The following is a 20169-nucleotide window of genomic DNA, read 5'->3' as shown; positions in this document are numbered from 1 at the left end:
GCTCACCAAGGTATATTTTTCATCTCGCCTAGTTTATAACGTGGCAATGTTGTAATAAATATTGCGGTTTCAATTTTTTTGAAAGTGGTGGGTAGTTAATATCTCCGTATTCATTTTTACAGTATTTTGTAAAACACTTAAGATCTACTTACAAATACCGTGGCAACTGTGCTTGGAAACTCCGCTGCAAGGTAGGAATAACTTGCAGTTAAATAGCCAGCATTGCCAATAGCTTCAATTATTCTGATTGCAAAGGATAGCCCGATAAAACTGGCATGCCCGTTCACCAGGTCAAGTAAACTATAAAAATAAACTAGATGTTAAAATATGCACGTGGGATAGCTGTGTTAGGGATTATGATAAGTGCTTTCCCTGTCCCCAAATTACCTCAAAAGAAATTTATATTCTCCAAAATTTCGCCAAAAATGAACGTTAATAAAAATTAACAAATTATATTTCAAGTTCGTGTATCTATGGACGATAATTATCAAAGAAACAACTTTTTATTCATAAAAATTAGAGAGAACCCTGGAAAATGGTTAGACAAAAGAAGAATTGATCGTGATTAATATGAATATTTATACAAAAATATTTCCTATGTCTGCTTCAAATTCTAATAAGAATTCATGAACAATCCCTTCCATAACCGTCCAAAATAGGTCCAAGTCTATCTTTTCATATGAATAAAATTTGTATCATCTACAAGCAAGGTTCTCACTGAATCTGATGGAAATTTCTGTGTAAGCCAAGAACATTACTATTTTCAATTCTCAACTTCAGTGTGACACACCTTTTAAAAGACATAGAAACTATTTTATGACTTATAAGAATTGCTAATTTCAAGAACCAAATCCAAAGCGTAATTATGTGATGGCACATGCGATCCTTTCACATGTGCGATCAGATGTGTCACACTTAAGTTAAAATTAAACGAAGAAAGCAGTTTTTGCACGGCTCAGTATCACATTATATTGCAATTATGAATGCTGAACTTAGTGAGCAGGCCAGGATTTACCAATACGCCCTCTAGGCCCCGGCCTAGGGGGCGCAAAATGCCAGCAGACGTGGCAAATTACCAGGGAGTGACTTTTTCTTAATCAAAATCGGTCTGAAGTGATATATCATCAAAGTGTCAAGTGGACCCCACCGCCGCGGTGCCTGTTCACAAAAAGCGATTTTAAAAGAACACTGGAATTCCATGGCCATTTATAAACTGTCAGATGTCTCCCAAGAATTCCAGCTGAGAGTTTGTTATCACCTCTCTGTTTCATTACTTTTGGCTCTTCAGTTGCGTTTAGATCAGTGCTTCCACTATCCCTGAGTTTTCAGGGAATTTCTGCGAAAATCTTGCAAAAACGGAGTGGCAAAAATGTCTGGGCCTAAAACCATCCAAGCTAAAAATCCAGCCCTGTTGGTGAGAATTAATACAATTTTCCTAGAAATTTTCAGTATAAAATTTGTAAGTCTAAAAAGAAGTCTGTGATAGGTTTAGAAATACAGAGTTTTGTGTTTCAAAATTGAGCTTTTTATTCAATCAATATAGAATTTACTTAATATTTTGCTGAAAACAAGGCTTTCAAGCTCTTTAAATAATATTTTATGATTACAGCTTTCATTTTACAGATAATTTAAGGATATTTTAGGAAATAACAAAATAGTTCTTTGATATAGTCAACAAGGTAACAAAGAAACGAATGAACTATAAATTAGGCTTATGTGAGAAATAGGGAGAGATAGAGAGAGAAAGAAAACTAGGACACTTGATAGCGTCATTTATAGCGTCATTACTTATAATGACGTCTTATACATTACTTATAGCGTCTATTTTTGATAGCGTCAGGTATAGCGTCATTGCAGCAAAATTCTTCCTGTTTTGTTTGGTGTGCTGTGACGACTTTTTTTTAGCATATTTTAGTGCAATAAGCACCCTTGCTATCACTGTTTATTGTCAGCCAATTTGGTTTTAGCTCACAACATCGTTGGCTCATGTGGGTCAACTGTTAATCCAATTTTTTAATAGTATATTCCCCAAACGCTTATCTTGGCTAGGGTAGAAATTTTTCAAAAAAAAATAATAATAATAAAGTACTTTAGTGAAAGTTTACAAAATGAAATAATTTTTTAGGAGAGAATCTTGGTCTAGAGCCCCATATGTGTATGTGGTGAATATAATAGGGAATTATCATAGGGATTGGAATTTTTCAAATTTCATACAGATCAATATACGGGAAATTACCAGAAGTTACGGGAATTTATTTGCATGGGATTAATTTGATATTTCCGGGTATTGTGCAAAATAGTAACCCAACCACAATATTTCGAGTGGGAGTGTATAAAGATAAATCCTTAATAAGAAGAAAAAGTTTTATATGATTGATTTCTTTTGCTGTTAGATTAGGCATTTTTGCGGTGTATTTCCTTTTGTGCGTGTTTGTAATTCATACTGTTGTTTAATTTCCTTGCTTGTTTGTTATTTATTTATATTTTTGTGTATATATGGCCCATGGGCTTTTCAAATACACTTATCTATTTATCTATCTATTTATAGTGACAGTGGAGAATAATTCTTTCGGCCTTAATATTACAACGTTCAGTGATTGACTTTGGGATTTCTTTATCGCAACCATAAGCTTCAAAAATGAGAAGGAGGAGTTAAACCGTTTTCACCTCTGGCAGCATTCAGCCAGGTTTTAAAAACTTGATTCTCAAATTTCTTGAGTTCTAGTGACCCGGTTGTCAAAAATGGTGGAATTCCATCACTGGCTCAAATGGACTCACTGTTTATGACAGTTTGACAGTTTATGACAATATGTTTGACAGTTTATGACAATATGGCAGTTTGTGCACTATGAAAATGAAGATACGAAATTATAAAAACACATTTGGACTTACCCAAATAGCAATGTACACAGAGCAACAACGAAGCTGCCGGTAGTGAATACAAATTTGGCACCGATGACATTTAACTGCAACAAAAAGAACGTTAAAGTGCATTCTTCAACCAAATTATCATTTGTCACAATCCAAAATTTGTCATTATTTTCTTTAAAAGACAACGGATAATAAGTCGAAAAATCAGACAAATATAACTGGGATGACATAATCTATACAGATTCATGGGCAAGGACCCTGTTACGCAAGTTTCATACATACTCCTCTATTTACCGACAGGTTTTAAGTGAAAAAGGGCTAACATGTTCAATCTTTCTTGCCTGAATAGTTTGAAGCCTTCAGGGATCATTACATAAGCCAATGAGACCACACATTTGTTGAAAGAGGGAATAGTGTTAAAAAGTCTGAAAATGGGCTAAGCACTTTTTGCCCTTGATCAGTAAGAAACCTTAGAAACACTGGATGTGTGTAGCTTCCCCAAAGGAAGAATAAAAACGGGCCAGAACTATTTTAATTTTTTCGGTCAGTTTCAGCAGTACATTCCCGAGGAGTCACTGTGCTAAGGGACCCCAATACACAAAAAAGTAAAGATTTATTAAAGGCTACCAAAAAATGGCCAAAGAATGATTTTTTCTGAATAGTCAATGGGAGCTTTAATGTTGAAACAAATTTGCTATCTAAAACAGGCAAACAAGTAATGTATAATTAATGCGTATACTGTAAGTAATTTACTTCTTTACATTAGAACAAAGGATATTTAAAAAATAAAACAATGTGAAATAAACGAAACAATTTATTCAGTGGAAACAATAGTATATATTCTAAAATTGAAAAAATATCATCCGGTAGTCTAGTAGGGTAAGCTGAGTTCGTACGTGTCCTGACACCAGTGTATTCGGGTAACCCTGTTACAAAACAATTAAACAAGCAATGAATAAATAAATATACGTACTGCTAATTTTAACAAGACACTGTAGCACCAAACCACACGAGCCAAACATAACTGCGCATGCTTCTCTACCTCAACCTATTCAATGCTTCACTCTTTACCTCTGCCCATGTAGTTCCAATTTTCTATAAATTCTTTCTTATGACCTCTTCTCTTCTCATTAGAGTACCGGCCTGCTTTCTTTTTAACCCTAATGAATGACGAAAAAGCACAATCTCGGCAATCTGCCATTCTTTATTTCTAAAAATTGGCACAGCTACTTAAACCTTTTTTTCATATTAACTCTAAGAAGTGCACCGAGCCCTATTCTTCGTACAGCTTGTATTCTTCGTACTGTTTGATAAACGTCCTAACAACAACACGAAGTATTAGGACTAAGAAATACTACAAATAGTCAAACAAATTCCTAAAATCATCCTTGGATAATTTCTTCGGAAAAATTTAACAAATCTTTCTCAGTGCTTCGAAGTACCCATGCATCAGATCCAAATTTGGCCATTGTCGTAACCGCGACGTTCAATCTTTTGAGCTTATTTTCTCCAAGCTAAGCTCACAGACCTACTTTCCAATTTGTCCAATTTTTTTCAACTGCAGATATCACCCTGTGTCTTGGCTTTTCTAGTTTTTACATATTCATCACTTAACATTATTGTTTCTAATACTACCAGCCAGGTAAGTGAAGCTATCCACTATTTTCTTGTTTCCCAGCAAGATTTTCTTGATCTAAAATGCAGACTCTCCAGGCATAGTCTTGCCGAAGCTATCAAGAACAAACACAGTAATGAACTTTATGTTGCTCCGTATTTCAGGCCCTACCTTTCATCATTTGGTCCAGATAAAAAAACTTAAAAACACATCAAAAATTTTTTATATGGATTTTTATTATATTTCAGAGTCTGACAAAATTTTGGAGGGGTTCGAGCCCTTAACCCCCCCCCCCAATTTTATACTTAGTATTTTAGACTATTTTACGCTGGATTCAGGATCCTTTGTCTAGGAGGGCGAGGGTTCGAATCCTAGTGTACCCAATTATTTAGTTTGGGACGGTGGTCAGTGGCGTGACTCTGTAAGCTCAGCCAGAGTCGACCCAGCTCTAAATGGGTACCTGGAGAAATCTGGAGAAGGTAAACAGGTAAGGGTAAAAGAAGGTAAGGGCCAAGAAACTGAGATCAGCACCACCGGTAGGGACTGTAAATTAAGACTTACCACCGGTAAGCCTAATGCCGTATTCTTTACCTGATTCTAGAATATGAAGAGGCATTTGATTCAGCTGATAAAAAAGCCTCAGTGGATTTCATATCCTTGTGTAGTATACCAGATTAGCTGATCTATTTTCTTGTTTTTAACATCATTAATCCTCTTTGTCTACCATATACTTTCTACATACTTCACACTAAAAACTTTCTTGAGCAAAGTGGCAAATCTATTATTCAAAATCGGAAGCATTTGATTCAGCTGATAAAGAACCTTCAGTGAATGTTAGATCCTTGTATAGTACACCAGATTAGTTGATCTATGTTCTTGTTTTTTAACATCATCTATTCGCCATCATTTATTTTTTAGTTGATTCTATTATTTGTTTCTAGTTATTTATTAATTACTAGTTATTAATTAATAATTTGTGTTTATTAATATCTAATTTATTTATTTCTAGTTGATTCTATTGATTTATTTCTAGCGACAATGTCTACTTGAGATTAATTTTCAAAACTATCCTTGTACTCTCAACTCTGAAAACCTCCAAACACTCAATTATTTTGCAAACATTTTATGTAAAGCACTAGAATCATCTCCAATATCTTTCTATAGAAGAGTTCTATATCCCCATTTTGGACTGTATTATAAGCGTGGATAGAGCTTACTCCTTAAAAGAGGGGATGGGGCGCAACTCCTTCGTAACTTCTGATTCAACACTGAACCAACTGCTAACTTTACTTCTTAAACTTTACCGCATCAACATTATCCTCGCGCAGTGCACTGATCATTTAAATACTTATCTGGTATACTATCCAGGGATAGGACATTCACCAGAGCTTTTTTATCAGCTGAATCGAATGCCTGTTCACAATCTTTTATTTAAGAGTGAAAATTTGGTAGGCAACTCAACTCCCCTTACTAAAACCGCCCTTTTCTTCTCTTGAAACTTTACCTACAACTTCTCTTAATCTAATAAGTAACATCATCATCACACTGACTCTTATAACCATTGTTATAAAAGGGGTTACATCAAAATTCTTCTGATATTAATTGGCAGCTTTTTCACAAATCATGTTCATATTTTTTAGTATATTATCACTGACTCCTCAACCATAATATTTCAAAAATAACTTACCAAGCTATCAGCACCTGATACCTTATTACTTTGAAATAATTTTAGTACTGCCGAACTCCTTTTCACAAGATAAATCTTCTTTCATTTCAAAATTGTAAATTTTTTTTATTCTTATCTTTGAGGGGGGGCTACCCCCTCGTCAATTTCTCGCTCTTTATGCTAAGTTTAACTTTTTGTCCCAATTCCTTAAGAACGACTCCTGAAACACAAGGGTTGTTTAATCAGAACAATGGGAAGCTTTTTTTAAAAGCACTAAAAAATGTTAGTGTGAAGAGTGAGGTAATGAGGGGACAACCCCCCTAATATAAGTAATAATTTCTGTTTGCTTTAATTTTTAATGCAGTCTCTTACTTTCAGTTGATGACTTTTTTTTTCTTTTTTTTTATTTCGGTAAAACACACTCAAAATGTTTTGCCACCTCTCTTTTACACTTTTTTTTTTATCACTAGTCATTCACTGTTTCTATCTTTTACTAGGAAAAGTCCGTAATGACTATTTCCTCTTAATTTCTTAGTATGCCACTGCGGTATCTTACTTCTGGTGATATCTTCCAGATCCTCGACATCTTTGTCCATGGCACCCCTTTCGTACCACCTTAATTCACCCTGCGACTTCTTCTATTTCCCTTATTTTTCCTTTTATTTCCGGAACATCTACCCCCTGCAAATTTCTGTACAAGCTCCTTCTCTCTTCTATCAAACTTAAAGCTGTATTCCCAGCTGTATTTCTAACTTTCCTCAAACCTAGGTCAATGTTTGACTAGTTCTATATTAAGTCTCAAGCTTTTAGCAGCCTGTTATCACCAATTTTATCATAAGAAAAAAAAATCTGCTGCTTCTTTAACTCTTTTCTTGAAATACTCCATTTATTTTCTACATTGTCAAAATTTAAGTTCTTCAGTTTCAATTCAACTGATAATTCAAATTCAAATTATAGATTCAAAATTCATACAAGTGATGGCAACAGTGTTTAAACATCCCACGGAAGACCTGTCGACAAACCTCGTATCTAACAGTGAAGACACCTGAGACCACAATATTTGAACAAAACGAAAAACAAAGAGTAATTTCTTGTGTATCACCGGCAGTACATTTACATTATTTTTAAAGTCTTTTTTGCAGGTTTTAAACAAAAGCTTGTTATTTTAATATGAGATTACATAAAACAAACTAGTTTTTTTAACTGAAAGTAAGGAGCGACATTAAAACTTGAAACGAACAGAAATTACTCCGTATATGAAATGGATTGTCCCCTCTGCAATCCCTCGCTCTTTACGCTAAAGCTTTTAATTGTTTTAAAAAGCATAATCGTGGCAAAGAGTCAAACCTTAGCGTAAAGAGCGAGGGATTGCCGAGGGGACAATCCATTTCATATACGGAGTAATTTCTGTTCGTTTTAAGTTTTAATGTCGCTCCTTACTTTCAGTTAAAAAAACTAGTTTTTTTTTATGTAATTTCTGAACGTTTTTGAATTAATGCATGATTGATTTTGACTCTCCACACGTAAACTATTCAAGTGAAATTTGCATATTAATTCCTTTTTTGGCTAAATGGCTTTCTCTTAGTTTTGATCATACGATTTTGAGAAATATGGGATGGGGAAGGAGGCCTAGTTGCCATGCAATTTTTCGGTTACATAAAAAGGCAACTATTAATTTTAATTTTAACGAATTTTTTTATTAGCAAAAAATATACGTAACTTTAGAATTAACTTACATAACAAACTTTTATATTCTTTAATTTTTATTATGTATATGAGGGGGTTTGTACCCTCGTTAATACCTCCTTCTGTACACTAAATCGTAAAGTTTTGTCCCAAGTCTTTAAGAATGACCCCTGAATCAGAAAGGCCGTAGAATAAATAGTTGAAATTACTAAAAATACTTTAGCATAAAGAGCAAGGTATTTATCTCCTCCTAGATACCTCGCTCTTTATGCTAAAGTATTTTTAGAACCCCTCATATGCGTAATAATCTCTGTTCGTTTTAAGTTTCAATGCTACTTCTTCCTTTCATTTGAAAAAACGTTTTCATGTTTATTTTTCATTGTTTTCTTATAGTAATGCTAGAGAATCCTACGCCCTTTTCATTGAATTTTTCTTCCCCCATGACAGATTCCTCCAAGGAAAGATCCTCCAACAAAGCCCCCTCTCCTCAGCCCCACCCCCAAACAAAATAAAATCCCCCTGAAAACGTCTGTACACTTCCCAATAACCATTACCATATGTAAACACTGGTCAAAGTTTGTAACTTGCAGCCCTCCCCCAGGGATTGTGGGGGAGTAAGTCATCCCCAAAGACATAGTTATTATGGTTTTCGACTATGCTGAACAAAATGGCTATCTCAAAATTTTGATCCGTTGACTTTGGGAAAAAAATGAGCGTGGGAGGGGGCCTAGATGCCCTCCAATTTTTGGTCACTTAAAAAGGGCACTAGAACTTTTCATTTCCGTTAGAATGAGCCCTCTTGCGACATTCTAGGACCACTTGGTCGATACGATTACCCCTGGGGAAAAAAAACAACAAAAAAAAAAAAAAAAAAAAAAAAAACAAATAAACACGCACCCGTGATTTGTCTTCTGGCAAAAAATACAAAATTCCACATTTTTGTAGATAGGAGCTTGACTAAACTTGATGAAACTTATATATTTAAAATCAGCATTAAAATGCGATTCTTTTGATGTAGCTATTGATATCAAAATTCAATTTTTTAGAGTTTTGGTTACTATTGAGCCGGGTCGCTCCTTACTACAGTTCGTTACCACGAACTGTTTGATAGTGAACAGCTGATAGTGACAAAAAAAGTATCATAGTCAATTTTCTGTGGTTCCAACCCCTCCCCCCTTTGAGCACCCAGATATAATAGTAGTAATATATTCTACTAGCTATTGGGGTGGCGCTTCACGCCCCCCAAGCCCCCCCCCCCCCGCGCGTAAGTCGTTACGCGCCATTGTAGTTGTGCCCCTGTGTCCCACCTGTGAATATAGATAGATATATATGTTTTTAACTACGTAAAACTTGCGAATATACAACATTCTTCGCTGTCCCATTGTCTGTGCATATAAATAGATTGTCGGGTTTACCGACTCTTGAACATGCAAAATATAATTGTCCATGGGAAAAACAATCCGTATTCAGATCTATACCTCATTATTCTAATGATTGTCCTTGAGCTTTGTTGATGGTGATTGCTAATCGAACATTCCCCGTGTCCCCGTCGTCATTTATATATCCCCCTGTGCCCCCCACCGTCCCCGTTGTAGTTGTGTCCCTGTGTCCCGGTCGTTATTTGTGTCCCGGTGTCCCAGTCTGTAATTTCTCTTCGAGTGTCCCGGTCGTCATTTGTGTCCCGGTGTCCCGGTCTGTAATTTCGTCAGTCGACAAACATGACGTCAGTCGACAAACAACTTCATGACGACATACAGCTCAATCCTTATAATGACGTCAGTCGACAAAGATGATTTCAGTCGACACACAAACATGACGTCAGTCAACAGACAAACAACTTATTTTTATATATATAGAAGATTGCTGTGTTGAATCTCGTGATGAAATTCTTCTTTCTTAATATAGGTTTCTGCGATCTCGACTCAAATGAAATTCAGCTTCAGGACAATGCCAGTATATTGCTAGGCAAACAAAACGGCTTAACCACTTTAATTAAACATGATTTACCCTGGCTTGCAATAATTAATGGTGTTCGTCACTTGTTTTAGCTCTTTTCTTCTGCTGCCTGTAAAAACTTCCTTCTGACACCGTGCAATTCAGTCGTGACGTTCCTAATTATTAAACGTCATAAAATATCATAATATTGACCGTCATCGTCATGAAATATCATAACACTGAATGTCATCGTCATGAAATATCATAACTTTCAGGAAGTGTGCATCTATAAGCAGTGCTGAAAGAACTTAATTTTTTGCTACAGGCTGCGGAACATCAACTGCTCTACTCTACCAATGGGCAACAAGAAGGTTGGTATTTGAATGAGTTGCCAACCGCTTCATTGAACAATGGGTTGTACTCTCTGAGTCTTTTAAGATACCATTATTAGATGGAAAGAGCATGGGTGCTGTCTATCTTTATTCGAGTTGATCCAAAAGTAAAAATTTTTTATTCGTTTCTTAAACATGTTTTACCCAGTGTTAACACACTAAAAGCCGAATTTAATGCGTAAGAATACCCATAAATTAAAGTCTAGTGACTCATCCCTTTTTCAAGAAATAGGAGCCAATTTCCTTAGTGAATTTCAATTCGCTCGCTTAGAGGAGCGCCAAATGCAAGAAGTAAAAAAAGGCTATTTAGCATTTGAAATTGTATTTAGCTTTAGCATTTGAAATATTGAAATTTCAAGTCTTTCTCAACAATTCCAGGCAAGTAAATTCAATTTTTCCTCTGTTTGAGATATTTAAACAATACTTCCTTCATGTCGATCTTGAGAAGTTGAACACAAAGTGGAGACGCCTTCAATTTATGAGTTAGGCAGATTTAGATTTTAATCAGTCTATAGATACTTTTTGGAAGTGTGTTGCCAATTTGAAAAAGGGAACTGACAATCCTCCTTACAGTTTCAGCCGAATTTCATGGGGACATTGACGTGGCTACCCCATCCCTGTGCTGTAGCAGAGTCATTTTTCTGAGGTATAAATATAAAAAAAAACACTACCCAACAGACTCAATCTGAAAACCATTTCTGATCTAATAAATATTAGAAGAGTGATTCTTGCCCCAAGTTATTAGGAAATCTTGGAACGAAAGCAAGAAAGTGGAAAGACTTAACTCCGGCATTAACCATGTTCCAAAATTGGTTATGTTTACTTCACTGTATAAAAATATAATATATTGTGTCTTATATCTGTAAAAAGTTAGTTTTTAATTCAATCCAGAAGAATTATTCTTGAAGATGTTCGTCGAGATTTTGCTAAACAAAAAAGTAATCTCTACTTGCCTCTTTCTTCAAAGTATCCTAAATTACATCCAAATCAATGACAACTAGATCTACGTTGCATTGGCAACGTGCGGTGCTGCAACAACCTTTGTTCGGCTTTGCCGAGTAAAGTGCTGCGAGAGCAACACTTTGGTTTTTATCCTCCCTTCGATTAAACGCTGAAGTTATTAATCTGTAAGGATCTTAAAATATACTAGGTACACCAACTCGCAAAAGTTGTAAACCCCTCATTGCAACTGGCAAAAGTTGCAAGCCCCTCATCGCTGAAGATGGTTGTAGCCTAACAGCCGATTATTACTTACAAGTCCCCTACATGTCTTACCACTGGAATCAAATTTGTCTTGCCATCAAATACACCGGAAACAAATAATAGGTACCCCAATTAGCAAAGTTGCGAACCCCTCATTGCCGAAGATGATTATGAGCTAACAGCCGACTGCTGTTTAAGCTTCCATATATCTTTCACAATTGGTATCGGTCTATTTTTGGTTCCAGTGTGTACTTTACTGCTGAAGTTGTGAACCCCTTTAAACTTTCAAACTGGTATATCTAATGAAGAATTTTTTTCTATCGAAAAAGGGATGACATATACTTTGATCAGCGCATCAAGAGCTATTGATTGCCATCGAAAAGAAAAAATCTATCTGTCTTAGTTTAAAAGTTGACCTTTTTGCCGTAGGCCAAGTTTCTAAAGTCATCATTTAGAAAGGAGTAAAGGATAAACTCTAATTTCTTTAGCAATGAGAGAACTTTTAAAGTTTAAGAGGCACATCTTGTATCAGTTCTGTATCGGCCTATTTTTGGTTTCAGTGTGTACCTTACTACTGAAGTTGTCAACCCCTTTGAATTTCAAACTGGTTTATCTCATGAAGCAATTTTTCTACCAAAACTGGATGATATATACATTGATCAGCTCATCAAGAGCTATCTACTGACATCGAAAAAAAAAAAATCTATCTGTCTCAGTTCAAAAGCTGACTTTTCTAACGTCATTACTTAGAAAAGGGGCAGAGGATAAACTCTAATTTCTTTAGCAATGAGAGAACTTTTAAAGATTAAGAGGCACATCTGATACCATTTCTCTACTGCAGTCTCAAGTGCGAAAAACCGAATGATAAACTCAGTTGAATTACGAACAAAAATGGGTAGAAACACAAGCAAAACCAAAAGCCCCAGGCAAGAGTTCTACGAAGCTTTACAAAATGCAAAGTCATATTCATTAATCCGGCCTAATGACCACACTTTCCGTAAAAACAGCAGAGGTTAAACCCTTACCACTTTCTAGGAATAAGATAAAATCGAGGTGCTAGGAAAAAACAAAAACACGACAAAACCAAAGTGTTGCTCTCGCAACACACATAGAGAAGTTAAGGCGCACCTTGACAGAGATTGACAAATATGTATATGCATGTAATTTATTTCATTCCTCCACATTCTTGGGGATTTTCGTTTACAAAAGGTGACTGAAGAACAATTTAATGATGCGGGCTTTTTAATATATTTTACCCCCTAAAAGTCACAGAATCTTAACGAAAATCACACCATCGCATTCAGCGTGTCGAAGAATCCCACTGTTGAAGTTTCAAGCTCTTATCGACAACAAAAGTTAAGAGCTCATATGGCACTTGTGACGAGGCAAGAAGAGCTAAGTGCCAAGAGCTCATATGGTATGAGCTCTAACAAAATTCTATGAACCGATAGATTGATTTAAAAGGAAAATCAGAAGTTTAATGCCGGTCAAGATTTAAAATAAGAGCTCCGAGTCATGATGTCCTTCTAAATATCAAAATTCATTAAGATCCGATCACCCACTCGTAAGTTATAAATACTTCATTTTTCTAATTTTTCCTCTCCCTTTAGCACCCCAGATGGTCGAATCTGGAAAAACGACTTTATCAAGTCAATTTGTGCAGCTCCCTGATATGCCTACCAATTTTCGTCATACTAGCACGTCCAGAAGCACCAAACTCGCCAAATCACTGAACCTCTCCCCCCAAATCCCCCAAAGAGAGCGAATCCAGTACGGCTCCGTCAATCACGTATCAAGGACATTTGCTTATTCTATCCACCAAGCTTCATTCCGATTCCTCCACTCCAAGTGTTTTCCAAGATTTCCCCCTCCAACTCCCCCGTAACGTCAAAAGATGTGGTTGGGATTTGAAATAAGAGCTCTAAGACATAAATTCCTTCTAAGTATCAAATTTCATTAAGATCCGATCACCTATTCGTAAGATAAAAATACCCCAATTTTCACGTTTTTCAAGAATTCCGGTTTCCCCCTCCAACTCCCCCAATGTCACAGGATCTGGTCGGAAATTAAAATTAGAGCTTTAAAGCACAAGATCCTTCTAAATATCAAAGTTCATTAAGATCTGGTCACCCTTTCCTAAGTTACAAATACCTCATTTTTCCAAATTACCCCCCCCCCTCCAACTCCACCAAAGAGAGCAGATCCGGCCCGGTTATGTCAGTCACTTATCTTAGACAGGTTTTTATTCTTCCCGTCCAGTTTCATCTTGATCTCTCCGCTTTAAGTAGTTTAAGATTCCCCCCCCAATGACGCTGGATCCGGTTGAGATTTAAAATAAGAGATCTGAGTTACGAGGTCCTTTTAAATATGAAGTTTCATGAAGATCCGATCACTCCTTCGTAAGTTACAAATACATCATTTTTTCTAATTTTTCAAAATTAACCCCCCACCCAATAGAGCAGATCCGTTCCATTTATGTAAATCGCGTATCTAAGACTTCTGCTTATTTTTCCCACCAAGTTTCATCCCGATCCCTCCAATCTAAGCGTTTTCCATGATTTTAGGTTCCCCCCTAAACCTCCCCCCACCAATCTCACCAGATCCGGTCGGGATTTAAAAAAAAAGGGCTTTGAGACGCGATATCCTTCTAAATATCAAATTTCATTGAGATCCGATCACCCGTTCGTAAGTTAAAAATACCTCATTTTTTCTAATTTTTCAGAATTAACCCCCCCCCCCAAACAACCCCAAAGAGAGCGGATCCGTTTCGATTATGTCAATCATGTATCTAGTGCTTATTTTTCCCACCAAGTTTCATCCCGATCCCTCCACTCTAAGTGTTTTCCAAGATTTTAGGTTTCCCCCCTCCCAACTCCCCCCCAATGTCACCAGACCCGGTCGGCATTTAAAATAACAAAATCTGAGACACGATATCCGTCAAAATATCAAATTTAATTAAGATCTGATCAACCGTTCGTAAGTTGAAAATACTTCATTTTTTCTATTTATTCCAAAGTAACGGGCCCCCACCCCCTCTCCCCCTCCAGATGGTCAAATCAGGAAAACGAATATTTCTAATTTAATCTGGTCCAGTCCCTGATACGCCTGCCATATTTCATCGTCCTAGCTTACCTGGAAGTGCCTAAAGTAGCAAAACCGGGACCGACAGACCGATAGAATTCGCAATTGGTATATGCCACTTGGCTAATACCAAGTGCCATAAAAATGTGGAATTTCGTATTTTTTGCCAAAAGACCGATCACGGGGGTGTCTTTATTTGTTTTTTTGCCCAGGGTTGATCGTTTCGACCCATTGGTCCTAGAATGTCGCAAGAGGGCTCATTCTAACGGAAATTAAAGGTTCTAACGGCCTTTTTAAGTGACCAAAAATTGGAGGGTGTCTAGGCCCCCTCCCACGCTCATTTTTTCCAAAGTCAAAGGAGCGAAATTTTGAGATAGCCATTTTGTTCAGCATAGTCGAAAAACCTAATAGCTATATCTTTGGGGACGGCTCACTCCCTAACAGTCTTCAGGTGAGGGGCTGTAAGTTAAAAACTTTGACCAGTGTTTACATATAATAATGGTTATTGGGAAGTGTACAGACGTTTTCAAGGGAATTGTTTTCTTGGTTTGTGAGGGGATTGAGTGGAGGGGACTACCTGAGAGGATCTTTCCATGGAGGAATATGTCATGGTTGAAGAGCATTCCCATGAAGGGAGCGCAGAATTTTCTAGCATTATTTTAAAAAAAACGATGAAAAAATAAATACGAAAAAGTTTTCTTCAACTGAAAATAAGGAGCAGCATTAAAACTTAAAACAAACAGAAATAATTACGCATAGGATAGGCTCATCTCCTCCTAAATACCTGCTCTTTACGCTAAAGTATTTTTGGAAATTTTAACTATTTATTCTACGGCCTTTGTGATTTAGGGGTAATTCTTTAATAATTGGGACACAATTTAAGCTTTACTCTAAAGAGGAAGGTATTAAAGAGGGGGGGGAACCCTCATATACGTAATAAAAATATATGAATATAGAAGTTCGTTACGTAAGTTAATTCGTAAGATACGTATTTTTTTTACTAATAAAAACGTTCGTAAAAAGTTAGAAGTTCTAGTTGCCTTTTTAAGTAACCCAAAGATTGGAGGGCAACTAGGCCTCCTCTCCACCTCTTTTTTCTCAAAATCGTCCGATCAAAACTAAGAGAAAGCGATTTGGCCAAAAAAAAAAAACAAATTAATATGCAAATTTCATTTTAAGTATTCATGTGCGGAGAGCCAAAATCAAAACATGCATTAATTCAAAAACGTTGAGAAATTAAACAAAAAAAAAGTTTTTTAACGGAAAGTAGGAAGCGACAATATAACTTAAAACGAACAGAAATTACCCCATCTATGAAAGGGGCTGTTCCATCCTTAACGCCCCGCTTTTTACGCTAAAGTTTGACCCTTTCTCACAAGTCTGATTTTTAAAACAATAAAAAAACTTTTTACCCAATAATTTTTTCCTTTAAAAAAAAAACTCGCAAGGGCCAGGAAAAAACATTCAGGGGCCCGCCAAATCAGGATTCCCTTGATTGTTATGATTAAAAACCTAAGGGCGTAGAGAAAAACTTTTAAGAGCCAGCCAAATCAGGATTTCCTCGATTGTTGAGTCATAGTTTCTTTGAGTGTTAAAAATTCTTCAGGGGCCCGCCAAATCAGGATTTCCTTGATTGTTACGTCATAGTTTCTTTGAGTGTTCAAAAACCTTAAGGGGCCTGTCAAATCAGAACTTTCTTGATTTTTAAGTTATATTTCCCTTTAAATGTCAGAAAACCTTCAGGGGCCCGCCAAATCAGGATTTCCTTTATTGTTAGATAATAGTTTCTTTGAGTTTTAAAAAATATTTAGGGTCCACAAAACCAGTATTTCCTTGATTGTTATGATTAAAGCCTAACGGTGCAGAGGAAAAGCCTTAGGGCTCCCGCCAAATCAGGATTTCTTTGGTTGTTACGTAATAATATCCTTGTGTATTAAAAAATAACCTTCAGGTGCCCGCCAAGTCAGAATTTCCTTCATCGTTTCATAATGAGGTATGGGTTTTACAAAATTGTTATAGAGACAAGCATATTAATATACAATTTCAAATAAATGGTCTTAATGAAACCTATGTATGAGAGCCCTGAATTTGATTTCTGAGAAACCCTCGGTGCTTAGGCATTATAGCGACCACACTCAATAAGTGAAGTTAGATACTTGTGTATTATCATGACCACACTCAAAAAGTGAAGTTAGGGTAATCATAATGAAATATACCAAAATATGAGAAAAATATAATATTTTAATAACAAAAGTGTGGGAACTAAAACAGAGATTATGGAAAGCAGGCCGCCTAGAAAGTATTATGTTAAATACCTAACCTAACATAACCAACTCTAAACATTAAGTATTTAGATAAAATATACCTGCATAGTTGTTTATCTCACTCAGTCTAAGCTAATTATCTCCGAGTGCACGCAGAGAAACATGTTTCATGACAGATCAAGAAAAGCGGCGTGGTAACTATGATACGTAAGTACCTGACCCTTTTTTGCATTTTTCCTCCCTAAAGTTGGTTAATTGTTTGTTTTTTTTTTTTGTGGAAAACAAAAAACAAAGAAACAAACAAACTTCTGTTTTAGACAGTCTATGTGCGAAGCCTGCAAAGGTTGCTGCACTTAAACTAAGGTGCCACCATTACCTTATGTGTCTTTTTTGGAGAATTTTCGTTAGTGTTTTATTAGTTGTTGTTTTTTCTTATATTTATTTTCGTTTTTGGGCTTTTTTAAAGTATTCCATGGATTGCATACATTTTTATACTACGTGGGTTATAAATTTAATTATTATTAATTCTACTAATTTCGTTAACCGTTATGGTTAAAGCGTAAAATAAGCAACCAAAACTTACGTACTGTCCAAATAAGGGACTTATTGAAAATACTATTAAGTAAAATACGCCAAATACAAGTCCATATTCAGTCGCAGTTGCTCCCTTTTTTTCTGCCTGAAAAAAAAGAAAATCTATAAGTAATTCTTCTTTTCCTGAATTAGCTTTTCCACCTAATGCAATTTTCAAATTACTATTTAAATGTTGTTTTTTGGTTTATTTTTCTTTGGTTGGATCCCACATTATATAACACTGACACAACAAAAACGATTAGAAAAAGAAAGAAAACACAAAACCAATAAATCAGAACCTCGGAAAAGTTAAGACTAGTTTGTGACTCAGTTCTTATTAAACGGCCCTTGTTTTTCCAGGGTCGTCCTTACTTTAGCGTAAAGGGCGAGGTATTCAGAAGGAGGCACCACCCCTAAAGCGGGGTTATGGAATAATTTCTCTTCGTTTTAAATTTTAATATTGCTACTTACTTTCAGTTGACAAAAATGATTCTTTTTTAATTTTTCATTGTTTTTCAAAAACTTCTAAGAAATCCTGTTCCCCTCCATGGAAAATTATTCTCAATCCTCAAGGTTCTGCCAATGTATGGGCCGTCTCTTCTAGAGAATCTTTAGACTCACCCCCCCCCCCTTTATCACATTTGCAGTAACAACCGTGCGTAGTTTTTTTTTGCATCCATAAAAACACCGTTCCAGTTATATACAATATAAAAAATGCACCAACGGATATAAAAAGGAGACTTTCCACTGTAGTGGCGTAATGGGATTGATCTCTGCTTGATAATACGGGATTCGGAGTTCAAAATCAGTTGCACTGATTGACCCAATGTAGAGCCCGGCAACTGGTTTCGGTAAAGAGATTATGCGAAAGCTTTTGACTATGAAACTGATTAAAGCAAGAAAAAGAAGAAAAATAGAATCAGAAGGAAAACAAGAAGCAGAAAAAAACAGATCGTTAGTGCTTTAAATAGTAGTACTCCTTCACTGCTTTTAACAAGCCAGATAGGGCACATACTAATGGAGCCACTTGTCCCTCAAGACGTTGTTACGCACACTTGGTCTTACGCAGCAGTACAGCGCACCTGTAATGGAAAAGTACACCTGTATGTTACGTAATAGGGTTTGTTTACTTCAGGGTGTAGGTCTCTATTATGCTAATTACCTAAAAAAACCGCGAGTATAAGGAAAAAACCTCCACGGTCCACTAGTCAAGTGGAGAGGCCTATATAATTGGGAATGTTTACCTGTGTTAAGGATGACGTAGTCTCGCGTAACATGTTTCTTCAGGGCCCGCAGGGAACCCCCACTTGTAACTTAAGAGGGCACACACGTGGGACTTACGTAAGGACGTTGCACACGTGGTTTTTACGTGATGGTGGTGCACACGGGGGTGCTACGTGATGGTGGCACACACGTGAATGTTATGTAATGGCAGTATACATGAAGGATGTTACATAACGGCGGTGCACACGCGGGATTTTACCTAACGTGGGATTTGACATTTAGAAGGATATCGTGTCTCAAAGCTCATATTTTAAATCCCGACCGGATCTGGTGACGTTGAGGGAGACCTAAAATCATGGAAAACGCTTAGATTGGAGGGATCGGGATGAAACTTGGTGGGAAAAATAAGCAGAAGTCTTAGATACGTGATTGACATAATTGGAACGGATCCGCTCTATTGAGGGGGGGGGGTTAATTTTGAAAAATTCGAAAAAAATGACGTATTTTCTACTTACGAAGGAGCGATCGGATCTTCATGAAACTTCATATTTAGAAGGACCTCGAACTCAAATCTCTTATTTTAAATCTCAACCAGTTCCAGCGTCATTGGGGGGGGGGGGGTTTAGTTGGGGGTGGACCGGAAAACTTAGAAAATACTTAAAGCGGAGAGATCAGGATGAAACTGGATGGGAAGAATAAAAACCTGTGTAAGATACGTGACTGACATAACCGGACCGGATCTGCTCTTTTTGGTGGAGTTGGGGGAGGGGGTATTTCGGAAAAATGAGGTATTTGTAACTTATGAAAGGGTGACCAAATCTTAATGAAATTTGATATTTAGAAAGATCTTGTGCTTTAAAGCTTTAATTTAAATTCCGACCAGATCCTGTGACATTGGGGGGAGTTGGAGGGGAAACCGGAATTCTTAGAAAACGTGAAAATTGGGGTATTTTTATCTTACGAAATTGGTGATCGGATCTTAATGAAACTTGATATATATAGAAGGATCTTATGTCCCAGACGCTCCATTTTCGACTCGAATTGGATCCGGGGACATAGGGGGTTGGAGGAGGGAAACAGAAATCTTAAAAAACACTGAGAGTGGAGAGATCGGGATGAAGCTTGATGGGGAGAATAAGCACAAGTTTTAGATATGTGATTGACATAATTGGAACGAATCCGTTCTCTTTGGAGGAGCTGGTTGGGGGGTTAATTTGGAAAAATTAGAAAAATTGAGGTATTCTTAACTTAAGAACGGGTGACCGGATCTTAATGAAATTTGATATTTAGAAGAAATTCATGTCTCAGAGCTCTTTTTTCACATCCTGACCAGATCTGTTGACATTGGGGGAGTTGGAGGGGGAAGTCTTGGAAAAAGCTTGGTATGGAGGAATCGGGATGAAGCTTCGTGGATAGAATAATCAAATGTCCTTGATACGTGATTGCCTTAACCGTACTGGATTTGCTCTTTTTGGGGGAGTCGGGGGGAGGGGTTCAGTGATTTGGCAAGTTTGGTGCTTCTGGCTGTGCTAGGACGATGAAAATTGGTAGGCGTGTCAGGGAGCTGCACAAATTGACTTAATAAAGTCGTTTTCCCAGATTCGTCCACCTGAGGGGCTAAAGGGAGAGGAAAAATTAGAAAAAATGAGGTATTTATAA

General features: G+C 36.7%; 1 protein-coding gene across 2 annotated transcripts in view; it reads right to left on the bottom strand.

Annotated features, from left to right (window-relative positions):
- LOC136037777 (MFS-type transporter SLC18B1-like) overlaps positions 1-20169 on the bottom strand; it is a 62199-nt gene that overhangs the window by 34115 nt on the left and 7915 nt on the right. For both annotated transcript variants that reach the window (XM_065720597.1, XM_065720598.1), the window contains exons 2-4: positions 17297-17392; positions 2893-2966; positions 153-300 (exon numbers count right to left, since the gene is read on the bottom strand). In XM_065720597.1, the coding sequence (XP_065576669.1) occupies positions 153-300; positions 2893-2966; positions 17297-17392 (318 nt within the window). The remainder of the gene's footprint in view (positions 1-152; positions 301-2892; positions 2967-17296; positions 17393-20169) is intronic.

This window comes from Artemia franciscana, chromosome 17 (assembly GCF_032884065.1).
Source record: "Artemia franciscana chromosome 17, ASM3288406v1, whole genome shotgun sequence".
Classification (NCBI taxonomy): domain Eukaryota; kingdom Metazoa; phylum Arthropoda; class Branchiopoda; order Anostraca; family Artemiidae; genus Artemia; species Artemia franciscana.
Note: the sequence above shows the minus strand (reverse complement) of the source record. Positions and strands in the feature narration are given on the sequence as shown.